This window comes from Leptosomus discolor, chromosome 7, assembly GCF_034619465.1.
Source record: "Leptosomus discolor isolate bLepDis1 chromosome 7, bLepDis1.hap2, whole genome shotgun sequence".
Lineage (NCBI taxonomy): Eukaryota > Metazoa > Chordata > Aves > Leptosomiformes > Leptosomidae > Leptosomus > Leptosomus discolor.
In genome coordinates, this window is record NC_141397.1 from 33,421,785 (window position 1) to 33,447,139 (window position 25,355).

Consider the following 25,355-nt stretch of genomic DNA (forward strand, 5'->3'; position numbering starts at 1 on the left):
GTTTATAAACAACCTGGGTAATGGGATGGAGTGCATCCTCAGCAAGGGGAAGTGGTTGGTATGCTGAAACTTAAGACTGCTATCCACTTAGACCTCAACGTGCTGGAGAAATGATCTGACAGAGACCTCATGATGTACAGTAAAGAAAAACTCAGAGTCTTGCACCAGGGACTGAATAGTACAGTGCATCAGCCCAGTCTGGTCATCAATTGGATAGAAAGTAGTTCTGCAGAAAAGAACCTTGAGTCCTGAGGAACAGGTTGAACATCAGCAGTAGTTGTGCCCCTGTGGTGAAGGCGGCCACTGGCGTACTGAGCTGCATCAGCAAGAGCAGGGTCAGCAGGCTGCAGCAAGTGATTCTTCCTGTCTGTCAGCACTAGTGAGACGACATCTGGAGCACGCTGTGTTGGGCCCCCCCAGTACAAGAAAGACAATGACATACTGGATCAAGTCAAGCAGCGGATCAGCAAGAGTGTCAAGGGCATCAAGCATATGATATATGAGGAGAGGCTGGCTGAGAGAACTGGGTTTGTTTGGCCTCCAGAACAGAAGGCTGAAGGGAGATCATCTTGCTGTCTACAGCTGCCTACTGGGAGCATGAAGAGAAGGTGGATCCAGATCTTTCTTGGAGGTGTGTAATGAGAGGACAAAAGTCACAATTTGCAACAAATTCTGATTAAATACAATAAAGGGCACGTTTCCCAACTGTGAGGGTGATCAAGCGCTGGACCAGAGAGGTTCTGAAATCTCCGTCATCAGAGATGGTGAACTGGACTGGACAAATCACTAAGCGACCTGCCCTAATTTGACCTCCTCTGAAGAGCAGCTTGGGTCAGATCATCTCCAGAGGTCCTTTCTAAATGAAATTATTTTGTGATTTTATAATAATTTGATTTTTCATAAGCGACTGTAATTTTGCTTTTCATTTTCACAGTCTCTGAGGCATTGCTAAAGAAGCCAGTGTCATGGCCATCCTACCAATGGAAGGTAACCGCCTGATACCTGAGCTCCTGTTGAAAAGAAATCTTTTAGAATTCATCCATTCAAATTTCTATAATTATTTGTAACCTTTACGAGTATAAATAAATATTATATCAAACAACAAAAAAGTTGAAAAGCTAAGATTTCTTTTGTATTTGGGCAGCTGTCTTATTCTTTATATAGCTTTCCTCAACACCCTGAATTGCTTCCGCATTACAGTAGGAGGAAATCCGTCTTGGATGTGGCATATCAATAACATTATTTTCAGTGTACTTTCTCCTGTTATTTTTTTGTTGTTTTCTTGAAAATATAACCTTCTTTCAAGGAAATAAGCCCAGTTCTTTTAACAAATAGCATATTTTCTTCAGATGTGAGTCAATATATACTATCATGCATCTTAAAGCACTTTCAAGAGAACTTTTAATGAGCCTAATGCAATTTGTAACAGTGAAGTCCTGTAACTTATTATTCAAAAAAGCTCCCATTGACTTTATGTTGAGTCACTACTATGAGTCCTTTGCTGCTGTGCCTGCTGTGCTTTTGAGTAGACAGTCACAGTGTTTTAAGAAATCTCCTTGGCTCCATTGGACATGATATTAATACTGGAAGGAAGAAAGAATGTTGAGGGTTATGCTTCTTAAGGGGTCATTTTGTGGTTTCAGTTTAAAGTTTCATACAGTTTCTCTGACAACAAATAGCTTGTGCGTTTTTTATTATTATTAAAATAGGAGATTGAAGTTAAAGTAATTTCTCTGTATTACTTTCTATAAATTTTCTACTGTAGACATACTTTGGTTTGAGTGAGCCGACTTGTAATAGAGTGAAGATTGGATGGCTGAGAAAGTAGAAATGCACCATAACCCAACAGCTGGAATACTTTTTTTTTTTCATTCTCTAATTGTACAAGGTTAAACATCAGTTTCTAAAATGATAATATTTTCTTTTGAAAGAGAGAGAGAGAGAATCAAGTTTAACAAAAGATAACAAAATAGTCATCCTTACTAATATTAAAGTCTTAGGAGTAAGAGACAAATAGACTTCTGTTTCTTTCCATTTAGTGAAACATCTACACTCATAATAGCTTTAAATGATTATGGAGATTTTGTTGTTATTGTTGACTAGAGTTCATTCTGATTTATTATATGATTTCCTTCTAATATTAATATAGGTTGAATATGTGCTGCTATCTAAGTGCTTTTCGCTTGTAACAGTGTTAAGGGTTGCTAACTTTTCACTTGAACTGCAGGTACAAATTACGTGCTACAGTTAAGTTAGCTCAGATTCAGAGAGGAGAGAATGCTTGTGTTTATAGTGTAGATATTCTTTGTTAGCTCTTTCTAAATTTGGAAATACAATCTGCTGGCTATCTATTTCTATATTTGTGTTTCTAAATAGAAATAAGAAAGCTAAATATTGTTTAAATCATGATCCCTGGAAAAACCAGACACGAAGTTCTATTCTGCCACTGAGTTAAAGACGCAGAACGCTTTCATTAAGTTAAACTATCCAGTTTGCCCAAATTGGTATGTAATTCAAACTATTTATAAATATCTCATAATATAAGCAAATGGTATAGCTAATCTATTAAAAAGCGGAGGGACTACTAATCACATTGCAGTGTTTTCTTTTACAGTATCAGAATGACCATGTGATTTTTCCCTCTTTCTCCTGCCTTTCTTTCATCTTGTCTTGTCTAAAACATAGTAAAAAATGCAATTAATAAGAAAAGTACCATAGCACCTTTTTTGAGTCATATGTATTTATAGTTATTATAAACTGAAAATGTAAGAGAATAAGTAAAAATTTGTTAATCAGTTCTGTAGTTTGTAATGCTCAGATTTTAAAATTAATTGCTTTGTCTTTTTTGTATAAGATCCCAGTAAGCACAAGGACAGCCTTTACTATGAATTTAATGACTGTTTATAGGGATTCCATTAGGCCCTACAGAACTTAATGTACTTAATTTCATTGCTCAGATAATATAATTTTATGTGAATTTAAGAACTAAAGTATGATTAATAAAGGAAAATCTAAGCTTTGCAAAATATGGAAATTAAGATAACTCTTTCAACATCCATTTAGTTTGCCTAATGGAGCCTAGTGGAGCAACAATGGTCATCTTTAAATCCACCTGGCATATTTTGACCTATAGAAACCATCTATATGGTGATATACTTACCACCAATTATTAATATGCTTAAGTTAGTTTTGAAAGTCTGAAAAATAAATTTAAGATGTTCAAAACCTGTAAGTTACTGCTAACAGAAGTGTCAGAATAGACATTTAAGATGCACTGAATATCTGAATGCACTTCCAGTCAGATGGCTTTTCAAGGTTTAAATATGTAGAAGCATTTATTAGCAGCGAAGCTCCAACGAAGTCTTTGCAACTAAGAAATAATTCTGTTTTCTTGGTAAATCTCTGGGTAGGTTGATACTCTGTGGTTATAGTTGATACAAGGAAGTAGGAGCTAATTGAGAAAACTGGGAATACTGGAGAATATACAGTGAACAACATAAAACTAGAAATAACATGTTTATGGTACCTAAACCAAAACTCGATCCCAAACTGGTGCAGTTTACCACAAAATGATATATTGTGGTCATACAACTGTAGCTCACAGCGATTTTGGTTGGGTGGTTAGCCACTCAACACTAAATGCTTTGATTTTGGTACCTTTGTTAACTGGACTGAAAAGAAGATAATTGTTGATTAAAATATAAATCTCTTAGGTGGAAATAAATCATGTGAATCTGTAGCCGAATTAGTCCAACAACTTCTATACTGCTATTTTTGACTGAAGTAAAATCACCATAGTAATATTGTAGCCAGAACTTTGCAGTACATAAAAATACAAAATGAGTTCATGTTGGAGCAGCAAATAAGATTACACAATTAGTGCCAACAGTGTAATCTCCACACTCTACATCTCTTAAAGGCAGTAAATAGCGATTGGGTTTATTGTGCTCCTTATATCTCCCTAAGTGTGATTATCTCCAGCAGTCTGTAGACATTTTTTAAGGTTGTGGTGGATTTTCGGTAGAAGCAAAGTAGCAGTAACTTTGAAAATCTAGTGTACCTTTATTCTTTTTGTTAGCCTATGGATAGCATCTATTATATGGGTAGCATAATGTACAGATTTGCTGCAATTTGATCATTATTTGGCTTTCTGTATTTTCTATCATATCCAATAAAATAAGATAGAAATTGCAGTGAAGCGTTAGATTGACTTAAATTAGCCAAGTCTGTTAATAATGATCGTTCTTACTGCTTCTCTCCATGTCAGAAAGTGATGATTGAAACTTGCTGCTATTGCTCTTCTTCCAAGTTATTTGAAGGAGGATTTTATCTAAACAGGAAGATCAGGACAGCTTTTGAGCTTGCTTCAAAACAGAGTTCTTGCTGATTTCCTATTTTAGGGTTTCAGCCATGCATGCACCACATTCTTTTAATGGGAACTCACTTAGAAAGGTAATAAAACCATCATTTAAAAACAGCAAAAGACATGGTCATTGTTTTTAATTTGTCAGATGATACACAAATTATTTTATTAATTTGTTTAACTGTTCCTCTGCCAGGAAACAGAATTGCATTTGTCCTAAGAACCATCAGAGCATAAAACTGTGAAATTTTAGTGTGTGTGGGTATATGCTTGGATTTGTAATGTCTAGTATGGCTTGTAGGGAAGCTACGTTTGCAGCAGCAACTTTTGAATAGACTGCTATGGTACTTGGTTTGCAACAGGTCTTTTTTCATTGAAGGTTTGTATCTGAGAATACTAATAGGTAGTTCCTTTCTGAATGGAGAAGTCTTATGGGGTTGTCAGGAATTTATTTTCTATTGCAGCTGAGCTTGGGTACAATCTGCCAGACAATCTCTCTATTTGGGAATGACATGGTCTACATGTTTTGCACGAGATGGCTTTGAAAATAGGAGAGATGCCATGTTTGTAATTACCTCAGGGAAGAGGGGAAAAAAAAAAAAAAAGAAAAAAAAAGAGAGTACCTGTCCTTTGGCATTGAAAAGTAAAAGGAAAGGAAAAAAGATACCATAGTTAAAGATGAGATACACCTCAGGGCCTGTTGCAGTTCATTTTAAACAACTGAACTGGTACCACCACCTTGTAACCTGCAAGCCTGGGTTCCAACCCCACTGTTTTCCAACAGTAATTGGAAGCCCCAAATATATTTGAATCCTTCAAATTCTGTGGTCAGCCATTAGGAAAAGTGTCTCAAAACAGTTCTGCTAAAGTACACTGTTGTTCACACTAAGATCCACTGCAATCAAAGAGAAGCACTGAATCAACAAAGCTGGTAAAAAGAGATGGTTATACTGCAATATTATCCTTCCCTTCTTACTGTCAGTAATTTTCCTGTGTGCTATTAAAGACAGTCTGCCTTATTCCTGTTTCTGCTTTTGTCGGTGCCTTCATGACTGTATTTCCTCTGATTTTTTTCTAGGCTGTCATCCTAGCCATTTAATATCTGGTGAAATAATATTTGTGCAAGTTGCATTGTGACTTGAAGCTAGTCTGTTCACAGCTAGTTGCTCAGCTGTTATCATCTGAGTATCTTTTGGGCTTTTTCTTTCCTAGATTGTTGCATTATGTGCCTGTTTCTTTCCTTGATAGCCAGCTTAAAACAATACTAGTATAATTACATATTCAGATAGCCTATTGTGCTATATATGACCTACATCTATGGCTAGGTCACATAACCCTAGAATTATTACATGTAAGTCTCAGGTGTTCTCCAGGAAGAACTTCTCTGTCACATGGTAAAGGAGAACTGTGGTACTGTATTGATATTCTTTGTACCTTGGGTAGAGAGGTCCTAGAAGCTACTTTTTAAAGAATTCAGTCCCATCAAGAACTGGTAGGTACTGAATCAATGTCAGTACAGCAAAGTGAAATCTAACTGAGGGTTAAGGAATGATAGTATACAGAGAGACTGAAAAATCACAATGCTTTTCCAGAAATAGCTTCAATCAATAAGCAGGCAGCTGGTGATAAAATATTTTGAGAGAAGAGGGTCTGGCTGAAGACTAGATTTCCAGAGGTGACAAACAGATCAGGAGTCCTGCCACTGCTGGAAAATGCTACCAAGTCTTGTGAGAGAGAGCTGGTTAAACTTTTTCATCATAATATGAATGACATATACAGAGAAGATTCTGTGATTTCACTGGAGACTTCATTAATGCTAGCCAGTTTTACCTACAGGGCTCATGTGTGCCCCAGGAGTGCTACAAGTACCACATCCTCTCGTTCTAAGCTCCAGCATTAGTAAAGTATACTTTTCTGTCTGTGTGTAGACACATTTGTTTTTTTTAGGTTAGCAATTTACATTTGTTGGTCTAGAATGCACTACCTTGCATTCAACCTCTGTGTTTCTGTAAGTGAAACAATGAAGGCAAAAGTAAGGCCCAGATGACTCGGACTGGAGTTGTCCGAAATGTCCGTGTCCCACCAAAAGTAATGAACATTGGAGTATATACGTAATAGTTGAAAAACAACGTAGGTGTAGGTCGAGAACTGCTTCAGGTGCGGTGAAGCTGAGAATCACGTATTGAAATGCCTCTGTTGTTAGTTCTCAGATGCTATCAAATGTTGGTATTATTTTGTTGGAATATATTGCTGAATCTAATCATACATTTGTGACTTAGTTATTTGGATCATGGTCTTTTTGATGTGAAGAATGAATTGTGGCTCTAGGTTTTGATCTTATTTTTCAGTTAGTGCTTGAAGGATGGTGGATAATCTGTTGTTATGTTCATGTATATCTAGCTAATGTCCTTGGCTTTTGCTGTGTTTACATTAATATTACTAAGAGGTTTACCTTAGTATCCTTCAATTTAACATGTAAAACAAAGGAATTGTGGAAATGCTTTGAACCAGAAGATGATATACAGGTTTCCTGCACAGCTCTGCTAAAGCACTGGAGATCTAAATGACCATGTGCATGGTGTTAGATTGGGGTTCTTGCTCAGAAGGATTTACAGCCTAGTTTCAGTGACATTTTGAAAAATAGATAAATATACTGAGAGTGTGAGCTATTTCAGTGTAATTGGAGAAAGCACCTGACAGGAATCTGCAAAGACTGTGCTTGCATCCACCAAACAACAGAGAATTAACTTGTGCTTGCTGTCCCTCTGTTCCGTTGTCTGTAAAGCCCAGATGAATCAGTTTAATCAGTCACTGGAAAGAACAAGTTTAAAAAAAATAGGAGGGAGGTTTCTGAAAGCCCTGTCCTTTTTTCATCAGAGAGATCACTAGCCAATGCACGTGCTGCAAAAAGACTGTAATTCCTGTCCCTACAATGGGACTTTTCTGACAATCCACAGTCTAGGATTAGCACAACTTGGGGGGGAGGGGGGCAGTTGGTCTGATGAGATTATTATGCACCAGTTAGACGATTGGGGGATCACTAGGAGTTCTTCTTTCTCCTTCTGATGTATGTTAGAGTGAGGGGGTTATTTATCTTCCTCATAGCAGTTTATGGCTCCCTGCAATGGTGTCATGATTTTACTTCAGAGGTGATATGACCGCAAGACAAGCCTTCGCCCAATTTCTTGAAATACCTCTCAGAGCTAACTTTTAGCATATATTACGATGACATCCCAGATTAATTCTGTGGTGCCACCAGTGAATTCTGAAGTGAGTGCTTGCTGAAGTGAGTCAGGGAAGTTTAGGTGCTACCAGCAGTAATTTTAGCTGATGGGCAAGACTGTTTTAGAAAATTCTAAAAAACATTACTTATTATTTCAATGTTCTGGCAAAGCCTTTCAGTTAAAATGGGTCTTAATTATATTTTGGGGAAGACCTAACGTGTATCGGGGCTTTTTTTAGTAACAGATGCTGCATTAAGCAGCATCTGTCCACAAGCCCCAGTTGCTTATTTCTGCTCTCTATTCATTGCCCTGTCTTCCACAATCCAACTGTTTGTGTGGCATGTGATGAACTGTATTCAGGAACAGAATTTAAAATTATATTAATTCCTTTTTCCTGCTGCTTTTCAAACAATATCTGTTTGATAGTCCATTTTTCTCCTGTCTCCACAAATATCTGTTTCCATGCTATCGAAGAAGGCAGTAAGGCATAACGGATCAGAAGTTGAGGAGGAAGGTGGGAGAAGGAATGGGAGCTATATAATGTGTCTTAGCTACCAAAACAAATGTGTTTTGTTTTTTTTTTACCCTTGTCAGTCAAGAACTGCGTAGCTAATCATCTTCTTAGCTGAAATCTGCAAAACCGTTATGTGTTTTTCAGACATTTAACCTTCTTTACCAATAAGCTGTTATTAGCCCCTCTCCCTTCCTTCCTGCTCTCATCTTAAACAGCTTCTGTCTGTATTATTTTCTTGAAGATTTTTCAGGGACTTCATTGTTAAAGATTTGTAGATAGTGAATGAGGATCTCCACTGTTTTATCGAGGACATTTTTCTCAAGTAAATTGACACATTCACTTCTGAAGGGCATTTAGTTAAACAATTAAGCACAAACATCCTCTGTCTCACTGCCTTTTAGCCTAAGTCAAGACACTAATTCATTCTCATCTCTTATACACCACCTTTCAGAAAGACAGGCAAATTAATGTATTCAGAGCAAAAATTAAAAATTCTACAGAATGTCCTCAGATTCCTCAGAAGTGGGCCAGGGCATTAGATTGTAGGGCTAGTTTTAAGTTTGCAGAAAGTTTCCAGTGCAAGTATTCATTGCCCAGGAAGCCTAGTTCTAGAGAAAGCTGAACTGAATGTTCACTTCATGGAATATATTTTCCTCAGAAAAATCTGAGAAATGGGAATGCTATTTCTAAAATATAGCAAGGAGATTGATCCTTTTCCTATTCCCTTAATCTTTGTATGAAGAGAGAAGTAATGAGAAACAGCAATAGAGGGCTGGGGGAGGAGAAGGGTAGCAGAAGACTAGCATCCTGTAGTCAAAAATTAATGAAAGAATCATCAGCTGAACTGTATAAATTCTTGCAGGTAGTTGCCAATGACTTAAATCAATAATGTGGCAATGTAATCTAATAACTGTATAACATTTCCTTCCCACCTTGCCTTTTTGTTCCCCCATCTAGAAAACATGTCTTTTCCTGTGCAAAAAAACCTGGCTTGAGTAATAGTATGTTAAGTTAATAATGCCCTTTATTCTGCTGCTCTACAGGGTTTCCTGTACAGATGAACGACTCGGATCACTCACTGTTTCAACATTCATTTCAAGGATGCATGCAGTTTATTCACGTGGATGATCAGCTGGTGGATTTGCACGCAGTGGAGCAAGGCCAGCTGGGAAGCTTTGCCAATGTCACCATTGACATGTGTGCCATTATTGACAGGTAAGTTGCAGAGACGTCACCGGTACTCTGATACACTGGTACATGTCCTGAATATTCTGAAAACATACAGTGATACAGAAAGGGTGGTTCTGACGCTGCTAGTGATCATGTCAAGGCAGTCCTACCTTTTTAGAGTAGGAACCATGCTTAGGTGATGGGGATGGTGGCTTTAAGTTGTAGATTGCACAGTGGAAAGCATATCTCCGGTCTCTCCACTGTCAGACAGAGGAGGAGGTGAAAATGTCTTCTAAGTCAGATTCAGCCTGGGTCAATAATATGACTGCCTTGAATAGAGGGAACTCTCCCAAGAAGTCACACGTTTTGTCTGTTTCTTAGATGACTGTTAGGGAGATCTTTTTGCAACTAGAAGTTGTGTTTCCTGGCTTCAGTGCCTTCTGGCTTCACTGAATTCCTCCGAGAACTAAAATACATTGACATGTTCGCACAACTGTGCGTGTAATAAACGCTCAAACTTTATTAAAATAGTTTAGTGGTTCGTTTTTTTCTTCAAACTGTGAAGATTAATTCAGAGTTACGGCAGGCTTTTGCTTTGAACCCTACCTTTTCAACCACTTGCCTGTGTTGATTGCCCCTGATTAATAGTTTCTGCTTTGTTGGCAAAAAAGACAGGGAAAGAGCAAGTAGCCCAACTCCTGAATGCAAGCAGCTTGGCTTATCATGAAAACTACCTTCATATTAAAACCATTGCAAATTCTGCTGGAAAGCTGAAAACAGCTTTTTAGAATTCTGCTTTGAAAGGAGCAAAGGTTACAAGTTCACAGAACTCTTGAACAATTCAGGTAACAAGCAACCACTGGAGTTTGTGTGGTCCTAAGCCCTTCTCAAAGCAAGGCCATCTTCAAAGCTGCGTCAGGTTACTCAGGGCCACCTCCAGTTGAGTTTTGAGTATCCCCAAGGATGGGGATTCCAGAGGCTGAGTGACTCTGGATATCATCAGCAAAGATCTGCATAGTTACGGTAAAGAAATGCATGTGCTTTTAATCTCCTGCTGTAAGTTAAGAGAAACTCAAAGAGATAAATGCTGGTAAAAAAACCCCGAAATACGACATATGTCTTTGGTCTCACAAAATGCCTTCTCTTCCTGAAATGTAGATGTCAGTTTGCACTAAACAAGTTGTGGTGGGTTGATCGTGGCCAGCAGCCAAACACCCGCCCTACCTTTTGCTCACTCTACTCTCCTGGGAGATGGGGAGAAAAATAGAAGGAAGGCACATAGACTCGTGGATTAAGATGGCAGTTTAATAAGAAAAACAGAAGCTGCACGTGCAAGGAAAGCAAAAAGAGGAATTCATTCACTAATACGCATCAGCAGGCGGATGTCCGGCCAATTCCTGGGAAGGAAGGCCTCAGCACATGTAACGGCTGTTTGGGAAGAGAAACTCCATGACCCTAAACATCCCCCCCTCCTCCTCCATTCCCTGAGTTTTTATTGCTGAGCATGACACTGGATAGTATAGGATATTCCTGTGATCAGTTTGGGTCAGCCTTCCCAGCTGTGTCGTGTCCTAACTTCTTGCCCACTCCCGTCCACTTGGCCTTTATGAGAGGGAGGCTGCAGAGGGAAGGCTGTGCTGCCGTGCAAGACCTGTTCAGCAGCAGCCAAAACACTGGTGTGTCACCAGCACTGTTTAGCCACTGCTAGGAAGCACAGCACCATACGGGCTGCTAGGAGGATTAACTTCCTAACTTCGTCCCAGCCAGACCCAGTATACCGTTTTAGTAATGTCAGGGTTAAGGAGCATGCTTTGGGGCATACCAGTGAGCTTTTCTGGCGTGCCAGGCCACCTCTCATGGACCTGTTGAGGGTTGAAGCCACACTGAAAAGAAGAACTGAAGAACTGCAGTCACAGAGAAGTTTGTTCTATCTCCTCTTATACAGCTGAACTTAGAAAGGCCTCCTGTGGTTACTATTTGGTACTTTGACTTGCTTAGGTTTATTTTGAATATTTGGGTTTGGAAATGTAAACTGACTTGGAAAAAAGGATGTGAAGATACACCTAATTAAGTCCCTGCTTTTTCCCCAGTGGATAAATCTAGGCTTATGTGGCAATTTGTATTGATCCCACTTACGCCAGTGCCTATTAGAAATAATTCCATCATCATAGTGCCGTTAATCAGAATTAGGCTTTTGCAATGTATTACAATGTGATTGCAATTAACTTACAAAGTAAGTTAATTAGAATCAGAGCTTTACAATGTATTTTTGAAAAATAGGACTCAAAGCTTCCTATATGTCAAGCAGCTTACTTTTGAAGTGAATTTCATATAAAGTTACTATGTATTAAGATATTTCTTTTTATAACTGTTATATATGTACCTTATAGTATATGATTACATTATACTAATTATTATTACTTTATACTAATATATATTACTATATATTAAAATATTCAATATATTACAATATAATGCTGTATGCCATACATGACATAATATGAAATATCTTTTAATATATTAAATTATCATTATGCTTTATATATTTAACATGTATTATATATTCATTTTTATATAGTTTTTTATGTATGATATTTGTATTCATAATATATTTTAATATAGAGAATGGTGGTTTATATATGTTTAGGTATGTGTGTTTTCTTTATATAAGAGACTATATTCTCATTCTGTTTCTTCTGCAACCTCGGGAGCTTGATATCATCCACATTGTATGAATTAAAATGGTATGTCTTACGTTTATGCTCTCTACGCACTGGAAGACTGTGTGCAAGCAGAGTAACAACTGTTCAATCATAGGAAATTAGAACACCACCAAAAGAATTTTCTTAGGCTTGGGTTTGTTTTTTTTAGGGATTGAGATGTAATCTGGTTTGTTGTTTTCCCATGATCAAGTTTATTTCTTTGTAATTTGCACTTTAAAACAAACCCTTTGACCAAGAAGTAATAGTGCCAAGCTTTAGATCTGACTGGATTTTCATGGCTGTCAGAATAACATCTGCAAATAAGAGTTTACAAGCATTCTTTTACAATATGCCACTATATGTAACATTTTTTTATGTGGCTTTCTTTTAAAGGGTAAAAGTACCGTGTGTGCTATATATTAACTTAATTTCCTTTCCTTTGAAATTGTGGCTCTGATACTGGGATCCTCCTGCTTTTTTTAACTTGTTTATCTCTGAATCATAAAGGCTTTGGTCATCATCAACATGGAAATTGCTTTCATAGCCACACTTCAGTGAAGACCCCCACTGGGCAAAAAGATAAGCTGTCACATTGAATTATTCTTACTGCAGACTTCTGCTATTTGGTTGGGGAAAAAACCATGAAGTTATAAACAGTGGCATTTTTCATCGTTAGCCAGAGCTAATAGTAAGGCGGGGACAGTTTCCTCCATAAGAACGTGACAAAAAATACTAAGAGTGGCAAGTTCTCATGTTGCACCCTTCTGGAGGTGACTGCTTCTCAAGCCCCAGGTTTTGCCAAGCTAAACACCTGCCCCATATGGAAAGGATTTCTGCATTTTTGTTCCAGTGTTTAAGATGTTAGAAGAACAGTCACATTAGAGTATTGCGTTTCTGCTTGGGAGACACAAGTGTTGAACGAGTGTCTTTTTATTTTAGTCTTCCCCTCCTCATGTAAGCATTTTGCTATTGCAAAGACTACAAGGCTGAGATCTTACTAAAGAGACCACCAAAGCTAAGCAACTCTTTTTTTACCAGTGGCCAAATAGTATAAATGCGTATAATTCCATGCAGGTATATATATAGTAATTACAGGCAGTTAAAATGCTACTGAGAAAAAACAATCATCCCTGTTTCTGTATGTTAATTAGCTTTAATTATATTAGCAATGGAAGTTGCATTGTTGTCACAGTGATCAACATGCTGTACTACTTGTGATGGCACAGGTCCCTGTACACCTCCTTTACTTACCATTAACAAACTAACTTGTTGTTACAGTCCAGATGGTACAGTTGTACTGTAGGATTTTAGCACAGGACATTGAACAGGAATTACTACTCACAACTAATTTATCCCAGCAGTCTCAGAGAGTTCTAAAGCTTGCCTGACTTTGTTATGGCTAGAATTATGGATTTTAATCACGAAATCACAATGAGGAGATACCAAAGTGATTTCAAAATATAGTGTCCAATATGTCGTTGTAAATTACACAGAACATATGCCAATTTTAACGAAAATCTTTTTGTATTATAAGAGGTGAAATGACAGAAATGGAGGAAAAAAATACCAAGAATGTTCATGTAGCTGCTTGTAGTGTTTTACGAATGTGTAAACTGTGTGATTCCCTCTGTAACACAGTGAGATAAATTAGATGCCAATTTTCGATAATAATTTCACGTTAAAGAATTAATCTAAGTAATCAGATACGTGCGGCAGAACATTTCTGGGTGATGATTGCTCACCTGCTGTAGTGATACACTCTGTATGACACAGTGCCAGCATTCAGTTTTAATCCCATACAGCCACATTCTTGAGACTATGTGATTGCTAATCAAAATTTGAAATAATTGATTTAAATAACAAAACACAGCAAGCATACTGGTGCATGAAAATGGCCACAATGGAACTGGCATTAAGACAGAATTTCTTAGGAATTAAAAATCATCATTGCAAATAGTCTTAAAATTCTTCACTTCTGGCTCTTTACATGGACTTTAGTTTTCTGGCCTTCCTCTCTGTTCTCCACATCCCTCTGACAGTTCAATGGGGAGACAGACAGTGAGGAAGAAGACTGAAATCATCCCGTAGTGCTCTGCCTGAGAAGCAGATGATATGCCACATGTGCCCACGTGGCCAAGAAGGCCAACAGCATCCTGTCCTGTATCAGAAATAGTGTTGGCAGCAGGAGCAGGGAGGTGATCGTGCCCCTGTACTTGACACTGGTGAGGCCGCACCTTGAATGCTGTGTGCAGTTCTGGGTCCCTCGCTACAAGAAAGACATTGAGGTGCTGGAGCATGTCCAGAGAAGGGCAACGAAGCTGGTGAGGGGTCTGGAGGAAGACCTTGAGGAATCGGTGGAATTACTTGGAGGGGCTTAGGGAAGGGGAGTGAAGGCAGGACAAAGCTACCGGAGATTCTCTGCTGCAAGGACAGCTCCCAGTGGGGCCACCTTCAAAGCTCATCTGAAGGTCAGAAATCCTTTTCAGCTGGACAGCCATGGCCAGACCAAGGGAATGCCTTCTTGAGGAGCCCTGCAGAGCTCACCATCCTCATCCCCTGCAGAGCCAGGGGCAGCAGCTGTAAGAAGTGGGATGCAGAGACGTTGCCAGGGGTTCCTGGGCTTTGGAGCACCCACTGGTGCCCCTGCCAGGCGCAGGAAGGATTCTTGCCCCCAGGGTCAATCAGGCCGGGGGCATTTGGCCACTCTGGGGAGCCCCTGAGGTGGCTCCAGGCTCCAGGCTGAGAGAGAACAGGGCTTGGGCATCTCTGGGGAGGCGCGACCAGCCTGTGGGACGAGGGGGCAGGTCTTGCTCAGGTGCTCAGGGAGCCAGCACTGGGGTCAGGAAGGAATTTTCCCCCAGGCAGATTGGCACTGGGCCCCGGGGGTTTTTTGCCTTCCTCTGCAGCACTGAGCACGACCACTTGTCAGGGCTCCTCTGGTCCACTGTGGCTGCGTCACGGCCTGCTGCTCGTGCCCCACGAACGTGGCCCATGTGCCTCACATGCCGGGGGAGGAAGCTTTTTGAACACCAGGGCAAGCCTTCGTGGTGGTCCCTGGGAGCTGCTCCTTTTCCTCTGCAGCATTGAGCACAGCCCCTTGTCAGGGCTTCTCTGGGCCCTTTCCGTTTGGTTCTTGCCCACTGCTCTTGCCCCTCCCAGGCGCCACTCGTGCCCTGGCTCTCTTGGGCTCTCTTGCCCTGTGCAAGCTGGTAGCAGGAGCGAGCTCTGCTCTTCCCTTGGCTCCACTTCCCCGGCACTTCTGGCTTGTGCACAACAGCCTGTGCTTGGAAGGGCTCCAGGCTTGCTGCCCCCCACCAGCCACAGCTGCTACTTTCCGGCTCTCCCTGTGTGCAATACCAGCACCAGGCAGGCAGGAGAGCGCTTTTCATGTGTCACTGGCAAAGAAGAACTGCCGTGGAGCAAGTTTTGGAAGGCAAAAAAGTGTGTGTGTGTCTTCGATACGTGTCATACTTTGGAAAATACCCCACGGTACCACACACCTCTTCCACTTTTGCGAGTGGTCAGTACCAATGCTCATTCTTCAAGTTCCCTCACTCTTCAGGCAACAGGGACTGCTTGGCCTGTGTTACTGCTGCTACTTACCGTGTCTCTGTGGCTTTCCCTTTCCAGGCTGCAAGGGAAGTTTTTTCCAGCTGAACTGAAGAATGCATCAGCCTGCTCCTGGCTGCATGTGCATGGTGTTAGTCCTTGTGAGCACTGGCTTTCAAACGGATTCAGAAAAATCAAGTCCTGTTTCCACTTGTAACCTTTGTGATTTGTGTCCTTAAAAGTGTTTTTGGAGTTGAAAACCCCCTGGCATTTCAGGCAAATAACAGCCTCATCGTTATTTGACTCATGGTGAGCACAGGGAATGGGAGTAGACTAGTTCAGCTGGAAGGTGATCACAATGATCACCTGGTCCAACTGCCTGACCACTTCAGGGCTGACCAAAAGTTAAAGCACAGCATTAAGGGCATTGCCCAAAATTCCTCTTACACACTGACAGTCCTGGGGCATCTACCACCTCTCCAGGAAGCCTCTGCCAGGGACTGACCACCCTTTTGGTAAAGAAATGTTTCCTCATGTCAGGTCCAAACCTCTCCTGATGAAAGGAGCTTTGAGCTGTCACCACACGCCCTGGCACTGGGTCCCAGGGAGAAGAGCTCAGCACTTCCCTCTCCACATCCCCTCTGCAGGAAGCTGCAGAAAGCAGGGAGGTCGCCCCTCAGACTTTTTCTCTCCAAACTAGGCAAAACCAGAGTCCTCACCCGCTCCTCACAGGACATGCCTGCCAGCCCCTTCACCACCTTTGGTGCCCTCCTCGGAACATATTTAAGTACCTTCATGTCCTTTTTAAATGGTGGGGCCCAATTTACGGCTTTGCATTCTGTGCTGTAATCCCCCACAGTACAGGAAATGTATTAGTATAGCCATAGCTAATTACTTCAGGATGTGCTATTTCTGCATGCATTTGCATTGTAGGCCTGTTTGCAAAAAAGGAAAGCATGGTCTTTAAAATGCACAGTCTAACAGTTTGTTTTCAAGTGTAACTTAAAACACAGGTTTTAGCTTACAAATTCCATGTAGTTTGATATCTTTGCTACTTAAATACTATATTTTTTCCTAAAAGCTCTCTGGACAGGGGGCCCTCCTGGCAAGGGTATCCATCTCTAGCCTCACTCTGCCTGCTGATCCATCAGATCCACATTTGGGCACATGCAAGGGCCTGTCTTTGTCACACTGAGATTTCATCAAAATGTTGAGATTCTTAACTGAATAGACATAGTCTGACAGCTTTCTGCACCACTTGTGCCGGTTTTGCGAACTAATTACCGAATGTGCTATAAGATTGTTTTTCATAGTTTCTTTTATTAATTTAAAAACCCCAAACTATGTAATTCCTTTGTGTCTGAATAATGTTACCAGTAATTTCAGTGGTATCATCAAGAGCTAACAGCTCTTCCTAGCTGTCTGTAGGTAGTTATCCACAGAAGGCAACTGATTTGTTGTGCCTGGAAGGAGAACTGCCTGATTGTACATGCCCATTCCATGTTGATTCAGAGGCGTTTGAATGCTGATCAAACCCGTTTACTCTTCTTAATCCCTGACAACTTCTGCCCAAATCACCCTTAGGTGTGGCCGAGCAAACTTTGCTTTTTAGCCCTTGCAGCTTCAAGTCATGATAACCGGCTTCAGCCAGCATGGCTGTGAGTCGGTGGGAGCTCCACCTTACAGATTTAGTATGTGATTAGTATATGAGAGAAGAGGTATGTTTCTGACATGTTTAGTACATGTCACAGAAGCACATACATTTACCAATCTGATAAAATTAATAGGGCAAGGACTTGAAGAGAAGTTGAGCACCAGTGGCAAACTTTAAAAATCTTATTTAGTGTTTTGGCAGAACCTTTGCTCCTTTGCTATCTGCTCCCACATCACTGATATAGGAGCAGCTTAATCAAATGGGGTAATCTGTAATTTATGAAAGTCATGACCAAAAGCTCTGTGTGGAAATTTGTTTCTTTTCTCTTTAATGCATTAGTTTACTCTGGGGACTTTCTTGAATGTGCAGCTTGTATTACATTCATGCTTAATTACTATGTTATTCTTGCCTTTCTGTGGGGAAGATGTGAGCACTGAACATACATCCACAAAGCTCTCTCTTGGACATGAAATTTATACTCTCACAAGACTGGATGCTAAATATTGACCTGATCCCATAATAACACTGTTGAAACAGTAACTCCCTGGTTACTCAGCTGAGTTTTGAAGCCAAACTGCTTTGATGACTCTCTCAAGTTGTTCATCACTTAGTACTTCTCATCAGTTCATAACTGAAAAAGATAATGTTATGCAGTTTGCTTATTTTTATGTGATTAAGTTATCCTCCTGAATGAATGGTGCTATTCTTTGTAATGAAGGTATCACTGTATGATCATTCTCAAAAATAAACAAAAATAGGTTGTCATCTCAACTTTAAAGTTTACTAAAATTTTAACCAAATAATCACGATGTTTCATGGACAGTTCATGTTACTGCTGTTGCTTCTAACCTTCAGATAAGACTAAAATTGCATCATTCTCTCACTCACGTTTATGTTTATTAAATATGGATCTCTCAGATATGAATATTATTCCTTCTGCTCTTTTTATTTCCATTTAAAACAAAATGGATAATCACAATCCAAACAAATAAGACTGTCTCTGTATCTGTTTTTATTTGGTAATATGCTATAATTAATAGGCATGCTAATACTTAATAGAGATGACATAATGGTCTAATAAGCATTTATAGCATACATTTTAAATATTTTTTCAGGTAGTAGAAGCAAAACAGTTGTAGACGTTCCTTTGTGTGCAGTACAACTATAATTATGATCAGTTTTAAGACTGAAGCTCTGAATTTGTAATCAGGTATCAAGCTCTGAGTAAATTCAACCAGTTCATTAGAAGTATGTGCATCTAAAACTGGAGGACAGCCAATCCTGTTGGATTACTAGAATTTCCACTGGATCTGTTAACAAAGAGGTGTTGTTAAGACCATTGAATAACCATTTCATAATCTGGCAATAGACCTCTATAGTAATAATTTTGACTAAATGCCTGCCTCAGTAAAATGTTGGGTCCATCTCTTGTTCGTACAATCAAGCAGTTAAATTTTTGGAATGAGTAGTTTGTGTTTCATAGAAGACTGCTACAGATAAGGACTGTTAGCTCTTTATGGATGGGATTTGATTTTTAGCAGAAATTTGCTTGCTATAGAGTTCCTGCTGGATTTACAGTTTGTGGGTTTTTTTTCAGGAATCATTATAATTTTAAAACTAGCATATTGAACTCTCTCATACAGAATATTCATACTTGTGAGAGTCTAAAGAAATTGAGTTATAAGTCTAAAAGACGAGAAATAGTCTTATAATAGTTACAGGTTGCTCTTTAAAACGTGGAAAAAATATTACTAATAACTACGAAATCACTGGAAATCAATAGTAATAATAATAATAATGCCTAGATACGTGCTTTAGGCTTAACACTCTCTCTGTATCTCTCCAGCTTACTTTTCTCAAAAGGAAGTGCTTATGTTGTTGTTGTTTCTGAATTTTGCTGGTAGGGAATCTTTGCTAGGGATTATTAGACTCTTTCAAAAAATGGCGGTTGGTCCATTGAAGAAGGTATTATTCCATGTTCAGTCTCTTATTTCTCCCAGATACTGATTTCACAGATCTTTTGCAGAACAATATAGTACTGGCAAATAATAAATATGATTAACTGCATTTCTGCTGCTAGCACACTGAATGGAGCAGATCCACCTGACCTGTTTTATGCTTTTCTGTAGCCAGCAATATTAACATTTCTGAGGATCCTGGTGCTTCTGTTGTGTTTATCATGACACCTTGCTTTAAGGAAAATGTAGCTAGAGGAGGACTAAGGCCTAGATCCTTTACAGGGTTTACATGTGATAATGCTCACTGACCTTTATGGTTCTGCTTGTGGGAATAGGATGTACAGTCACCAGGAAGGTATTTGAATTCTGGGTAGGCATAAGCATCGAAGAGTGGGACTAACCACAGCCAAAATACTGAGCAAGGTATTGAGAAGATTGTAGCCAGAAAGTAATGGCCTCAAAGGAGAGCACACATGTCTGTAGTAATGAGAGGAGAACTTCGTATACAGTCCCTGTTTCCAACAGTGCTTATGTATTTTATCCAACAACAGAACGCATAAATAACACTGTACTTAGGCACAAGGTGTGATTAGTTGGTGGACCCAGAAGGGTTTGACAGCAGGCTAAGTGAAGAGAGGCTCAGTTTTTCCGTTGCTTCTTATGTAATCTTTAGGTGGTGAAGCAGCCAGGTGGTGTTTTTCTGTAAAACTTTCACTGTAGGTACATAAATAGTTTTGGGGTCACATGATAGTTGACCAAGATGACACATAAACTTTGAAATTGATCAAGGATTTGAACTCTGCCTCTCCAGTTCTAGATCAAACTTATTTTCCATTAAAGTTGGCCTTCCTTTCTGCATTATGTTGAATAGATTTAAAGCGATTGCACAAAAAGTTTATGATTATAATTATGCACTTTAGTATTTGTAAGTCTGCAGATTTCTGTCATACATCAAATTAAAGGCAGGTGGCAATTCTTGATGAGAAATTGAGTTAAAACCTAACCAGATTTTTTCTGAGAAATTGGAAAGAATAAAACCCCTTGAAGGAATATATGTCAGATGCTACTTGCTTAATCCTTGGTGCCTTCCTGGAAGGGTAGTTTAAATGAACTGACTAATACAATCCTCTAGGTTTCAGTAAACAGGTCTTCTTTCATTCCCTGTAAATGTCACAAATAGATTAGATTATATTAGCTGTTTTTAAAGAGGATGGTACAGAAAGGAAATCAATATTGAACAGAGATCTAGATTAGGAGACATATGAATAGGACTGGATTTCACTGTAAGGAAAATACTTAATCTGTGCAGTAAATGTGTTCTACTTTTCCTGGTATAATATGAAAAAGATCAAGTAAACATAAGGAAGGGCCTTATGTGAGTGATCCCAAAAGAAAGTAATTAAAACATTCCAGGGTCCAAGTGGGCTCTCCAGCCGTCGCTGTGGTGGGAAGCAGCTTGGCGATCAGTTTTCAGACTGGAAGCAGAGGAAGCAGGGTAGCATGCAAGGCTCCTCAGCTCCTCCTTTCCCTCTCAGTTGATTGTGGTGGGAGCAACAGTTCCAATTCTGTCTCAGAGTACTGACAGATCCAGACAGAAATGTCTGCCTGGTCAGGCTCTATTAATTGCCTGTGTGGTTGTCCTTTGGTAGTTGCCTAATAAATTGTCCTCTCAGGAAAATGTAGAAGCCCTACGGAAGGAGCATCCTGGCCTGTATCAGGAATAGTGTTGTGAGCAGGAGTAGGGAGATGATCATTCCCCTGTAGTCAGCTTTGGTGAGGCTGCACCTCATGTACTGTGTCCAGTTTTGGGCCCCTCTCTGCAAGAAGGACATTGAGGTGCTGGAGAGGGTACAGAGGCGGGCTACCAAGCTAGTAAGGGATTTGGAGCGTGTCTCGTATGAGGAACGGCTGAGGGATCTGGGGCTGTTTAGCCTGGAGAAGAGAAGGCTGAGGGGAGACCTTGTCGCTCTCTACAACTACCTGAAAGGAGGTTGTAGAGAAGCCGGGGTCGGTTTGTTCTCCCCGGTAACAAGTAATAGAACAAGGGGAAATGGCCTTAAGCTGCACCAGGGGATGTTCAGTCTGGATATTAGGAAGAATTTCTTTACTGAAAGGGTTGTCAAGCGTTGGAACAGCCTGCCCAGGGAGGTGGTGGAGTCACCATCCCTGGAGGTGTTTAAGAGACGGGTAGATGTTGTACTTAGGGATGTGATTTAGTGGTGTTGATAGAGCTAGGACAAAGGTTGGACACGATGATCTTGAACATCTCTTCCAACCAGAACTGTTCTATGATTCTATGATCTTGCAGGCCAGCTTCTGTCCACAGGCTGTAAGTTGGACTCCATTGGATCTAAATACCCTACACACCCAGTTTTGCCATATTTAGCATGTCTATTCAAAAAACTCTTGTCAGTGTAAACTAGCCAAAGCAGAAGGAAAGCCAAGGAAACCTTGGTAGGTGTTTGTTGTTAGGTTTAGGGCAAAGGAGAGAGACAGACTGTTATGCTGTCTGTTTTCTAATGCCTAGGAAAAGCATACATATGATACCTCTGCATTTTACAGTGGCAGCAATTTTGGTGTTTCTTTCAGCAGAAGAGTCAATCACTCATGTTTTGGAAACAATACTGGTGAATAAGGTACTCAGTGTTCCAGTGGCAATTAAATACAACTTTTTCCACTGAAAGGAGGAAGATAAAAGATTTCAAACACATAGTACAAGTCAGTGCCTAGACATGAAAAACGTTGTGTGTTTATAATTGTGCCTAGGATTTGAAAGCCTTTACAACTGCCTGCAAGGGCCCTTAGATCAAGAATTTAAGCTGAACTGACATGATATAACAAAAGGAGGTATTTTCTCTGAGGTACTGTAGACTTCAGACCTATAGAGATATTTTTTGTGCCTTGGAAAAAAATCTACTGCTTATTTCTTGAAAAGATAATTGTTACTTGTACGTTTGCTGTGTTATCTGTTGCCATGCATTGAGTTGATAACATCTCTATTTTTTTGTCATTGTGATACATTTCATTGTTAAGACAGACTTGTCAGAGGGCAGCAGTTAATTTGACTTCAGCTTTTTATTTTGGCACCTAATAGTTGCTCTATCAATCAGAATTGATTAAATCTGGGGGGAAAGAATACAAGTTTTCATTGGTCCTTCTTATCATTTTTCATGTCACAACATTGCAGTTGTGATTAATCTGTATGACACTATGGATTTCATATAATCAATGTTAGCAGCTGTTGTAGATCATTGCTCAAGGATTGATTCAAACAAGTTGGGAGAAGGATTTATTTAGTTGATTTATATCAGTCCATTCTTATTCTCTTACAGATTTACGTAGCATTTATTTCTAAGGCAACATTGTGAAATGCTATTCAGAAATGTTGACACAACTGTGACTGATGGATTAACTACTGCTTACTATACTCTGATTGCAGGGGAAATGTTGTTGGGGTTTTTTAGCGGAACTGGTGCATTATATGAAATATAATATATTTTGGGTTTCAAAGTTTAAACCATTAAATAGCTCCTGTTGCATTCTATAGGAAGTTTTCATCTAAAGGAAAGATTTATTTCCATGTTGACATGCCATGCAAAATTTTCTTTTCTTTGTTCATTTTCATATAGTTAATGGACAAGCAAACAAGAGAAATTAGTCCTAAATATAGAGATCGACTTGTATGTGATATGAGTAAAATAACATGAAACACGATAGGTAATTTTAAGGGAAGGCTTCCAATAATACATAACTCAGTGCTAGGTAGCACTGTAAATTTGCATTTTGCTCAGCCTCACATTTTTTAAGACCTAATTTTTCACTTAAAATGTTTACTTGCTGTGTAGGGATGTTACTGATCCATCCTCCTGGATTTCCATTAAAAGCTGAATACCTTTCAGATCAAATTCCTAAATCTTATGAGGTTTAAAAGTTGTCTAGACATGTTATAGCTAGTGGTGCTGTCAATTTGTACAAGGTACAGGACAGTCTTTGATAGACTCTATCTATTAACTTCCTCTTCTGCAAATCAAACCTGAAAATTCACTGTCACTTTTGGTGAAGGTAGCTATTATTTTTACCTGCCTTTTCACTTTTCTACTAAAGGAAGGATACTAAGCTACAGAGAATTCTCGGGGAAAGGAGAAATCCAGCTCCTAAAATGTTTCTTTCCACCTCAGCATGAAAGGCAACATCTGTTCTTTCTTCCCTTTATATCTGGAGTGATTGATCTACTTTTTCAATACCACAATTTCTGCAGTTTTTACAGTACTATACACCTTAGTTCTGCCTGACTGTTCCTTTGCAGCTTCTCACTACACTCCAGCAACAGACTAACTCAGTGCTGTTACACAAGCTGACTTTCTCAAAGCCATTAACTCAATAAACAAAATTACTCCTTGCTCAGGCTCAGATCCAACACTGTTCGTTGTAGAATTTACTGATGTTTCTCCTTCACTCTCTCTGAAGGTCTAGTTACCTTTTTAAATTATATTTTTTGCTAATACTGTGATGAGATCTCTTCTGCATGGTATTGTGCCCTTTGTATTAAATTTACTTGTCTGAAGCATTGCTCAAGGGACTATCAGGTACCATTACTGATCCTTTATGAATATCAGATTGTTTGATTCGGGACCTCTGAGAAGAGTAACGAGACCTTAAGCATGCTCACTTTCCTCTGGTGGCGTCTTGTTTTCACTTAAGATCAGTCATAGTATCGAAAGCTAACTAGTCCAATATTTGGTCAAATATAACCCCCTCTGACACGTTTGTTTTGTACATTTAGTATTGACAGCATTTATTTGGACTTGCCATCCTACTTTTTCATACTTAGTGTTACATCAGTGGTTGTCAGCATGTTCTAAGTGATTAATAGTTCACTGGCCATAGAAAATAAAAAATGACTGTTTCTCTTTGACTGTAACTCACTCTCCTTCATCTGCTTACATAGTAGGAGTTTCGTGTGTCTTATTTATGCAGTCTTACTTCAGCTGTTCTCAAAGCCTTTATTTTATTGTTCTCATCCTCATATCTGTCTTATTGACTCTGTCCTCTTTTCAAATTTTATACAATATATTCTTCTCCGTTTCTCATGACTTAATATTTTTCTCTCTCTGCTATTGTTTGTTATTTGACTGTATAACTATTATTTATCTCAGTGGTACATTTCATAATGTAGTTTATGAAATGTGCTCTGCAAAGTATAGCCGCATTGTATCGTCTTATAAAAGTACACAGTAGTTGTCTTTGAACAGTATAATTATCTTTTGAAAGAAGTTCCTGATTTGATATAAACGTATAAGGCTACTGTTTGATGTTAGAAATACATTTGAACAGACAGAATATTGTCCTTGAAAAATGTGCTTTCTCCTTTTTTAATGCTACCCGTCACCTTCATGTATTATTTAAACCTAACAGATGTATACCTATGGGCTCATTTATTTTATTGTACCAAAGTATAAGCAGTAAAGGAAAATACAGTTACTAATCGCTGTAATGTGAAATACTTTTTTAAAAGTCTGTGTCTCTGCTGAAGTAATTTATTATCCTAAAATATGAGAGAAAGAAAGGAAAAGAAAGAAAGAAAAAGAAAGAGTTAGTAGTGAAGGAGTTGAGGAATGTGCAGAACTTTAAAAAGTGAAGTGTTCACAGGCATAAAAAGCAGATTTGGAACCAGTAAGCAATGCTTATCAAAAGGTTTGAGAGGCTTGAACAGTGCTTTACCTTATCTAGGCAGTATTGCTGCTTGTATTATGGAATTTACTGTTTCTGCTATAGAAAGTGACAGTGCATTGTAGCTATAGAAATCTCAGGTCAGGATGATCAGTAAATTGACTTGAAAAAATAGGAAACTAGATTTTTAAACCAGACAGCCACATAAAACCCATATATATTTTAAACCATATAAGCCACATAGCTGTTTAAATGGTTTAAGCACAAGCTAAATCCTTGGGGCAGTGGGTAGAGGGTTGTATGTGGTAAAGAAAAAGGGCTTTCTGCATCAGTGAATCCTACATAATCAATAACTGTGTTTCTTTAAGTGAGAAAAAAAAACCCAAAGCCAAATCTTGGTCCTGGCCCTCTACTCCACTCTTAAGCCATAAAACAGGGAACAATTTGCTTTATATAAAATACATTGTAATTTGGTGCATGTCTAAAATAGTCTACTCTGTAAGTCCGTAGCCTACTCTGTAAGTCCATATTGCTCCTATTATAGTTTTAAT

The 25,355-nt window shown here is 39.2% G+C and overlaps 1 protein-coding gene across 1 annotated transcript in view; it reads left to right on the forward strand.

Moving 5' to 3' along the window:
* CNTNAP2 (contactin associated protein 2) overlaps positions 1-25,355 on the forward strand; it is a 1,109,936-nt gene that overhangs the window by 676,868 nt on the left and 407,713 nt on the right. Inside the window, exon 10 of the mRNA XM_086468640.1 lies at positions 9,145-9,316. Within this exon, the coding sequence (XP_086324766.1) occupies positions 9,145-9,316 (172 nt within the window). The remainder of the gene's footprint in view (positions 1-9,144; positions 9,317-25,355) is intronic.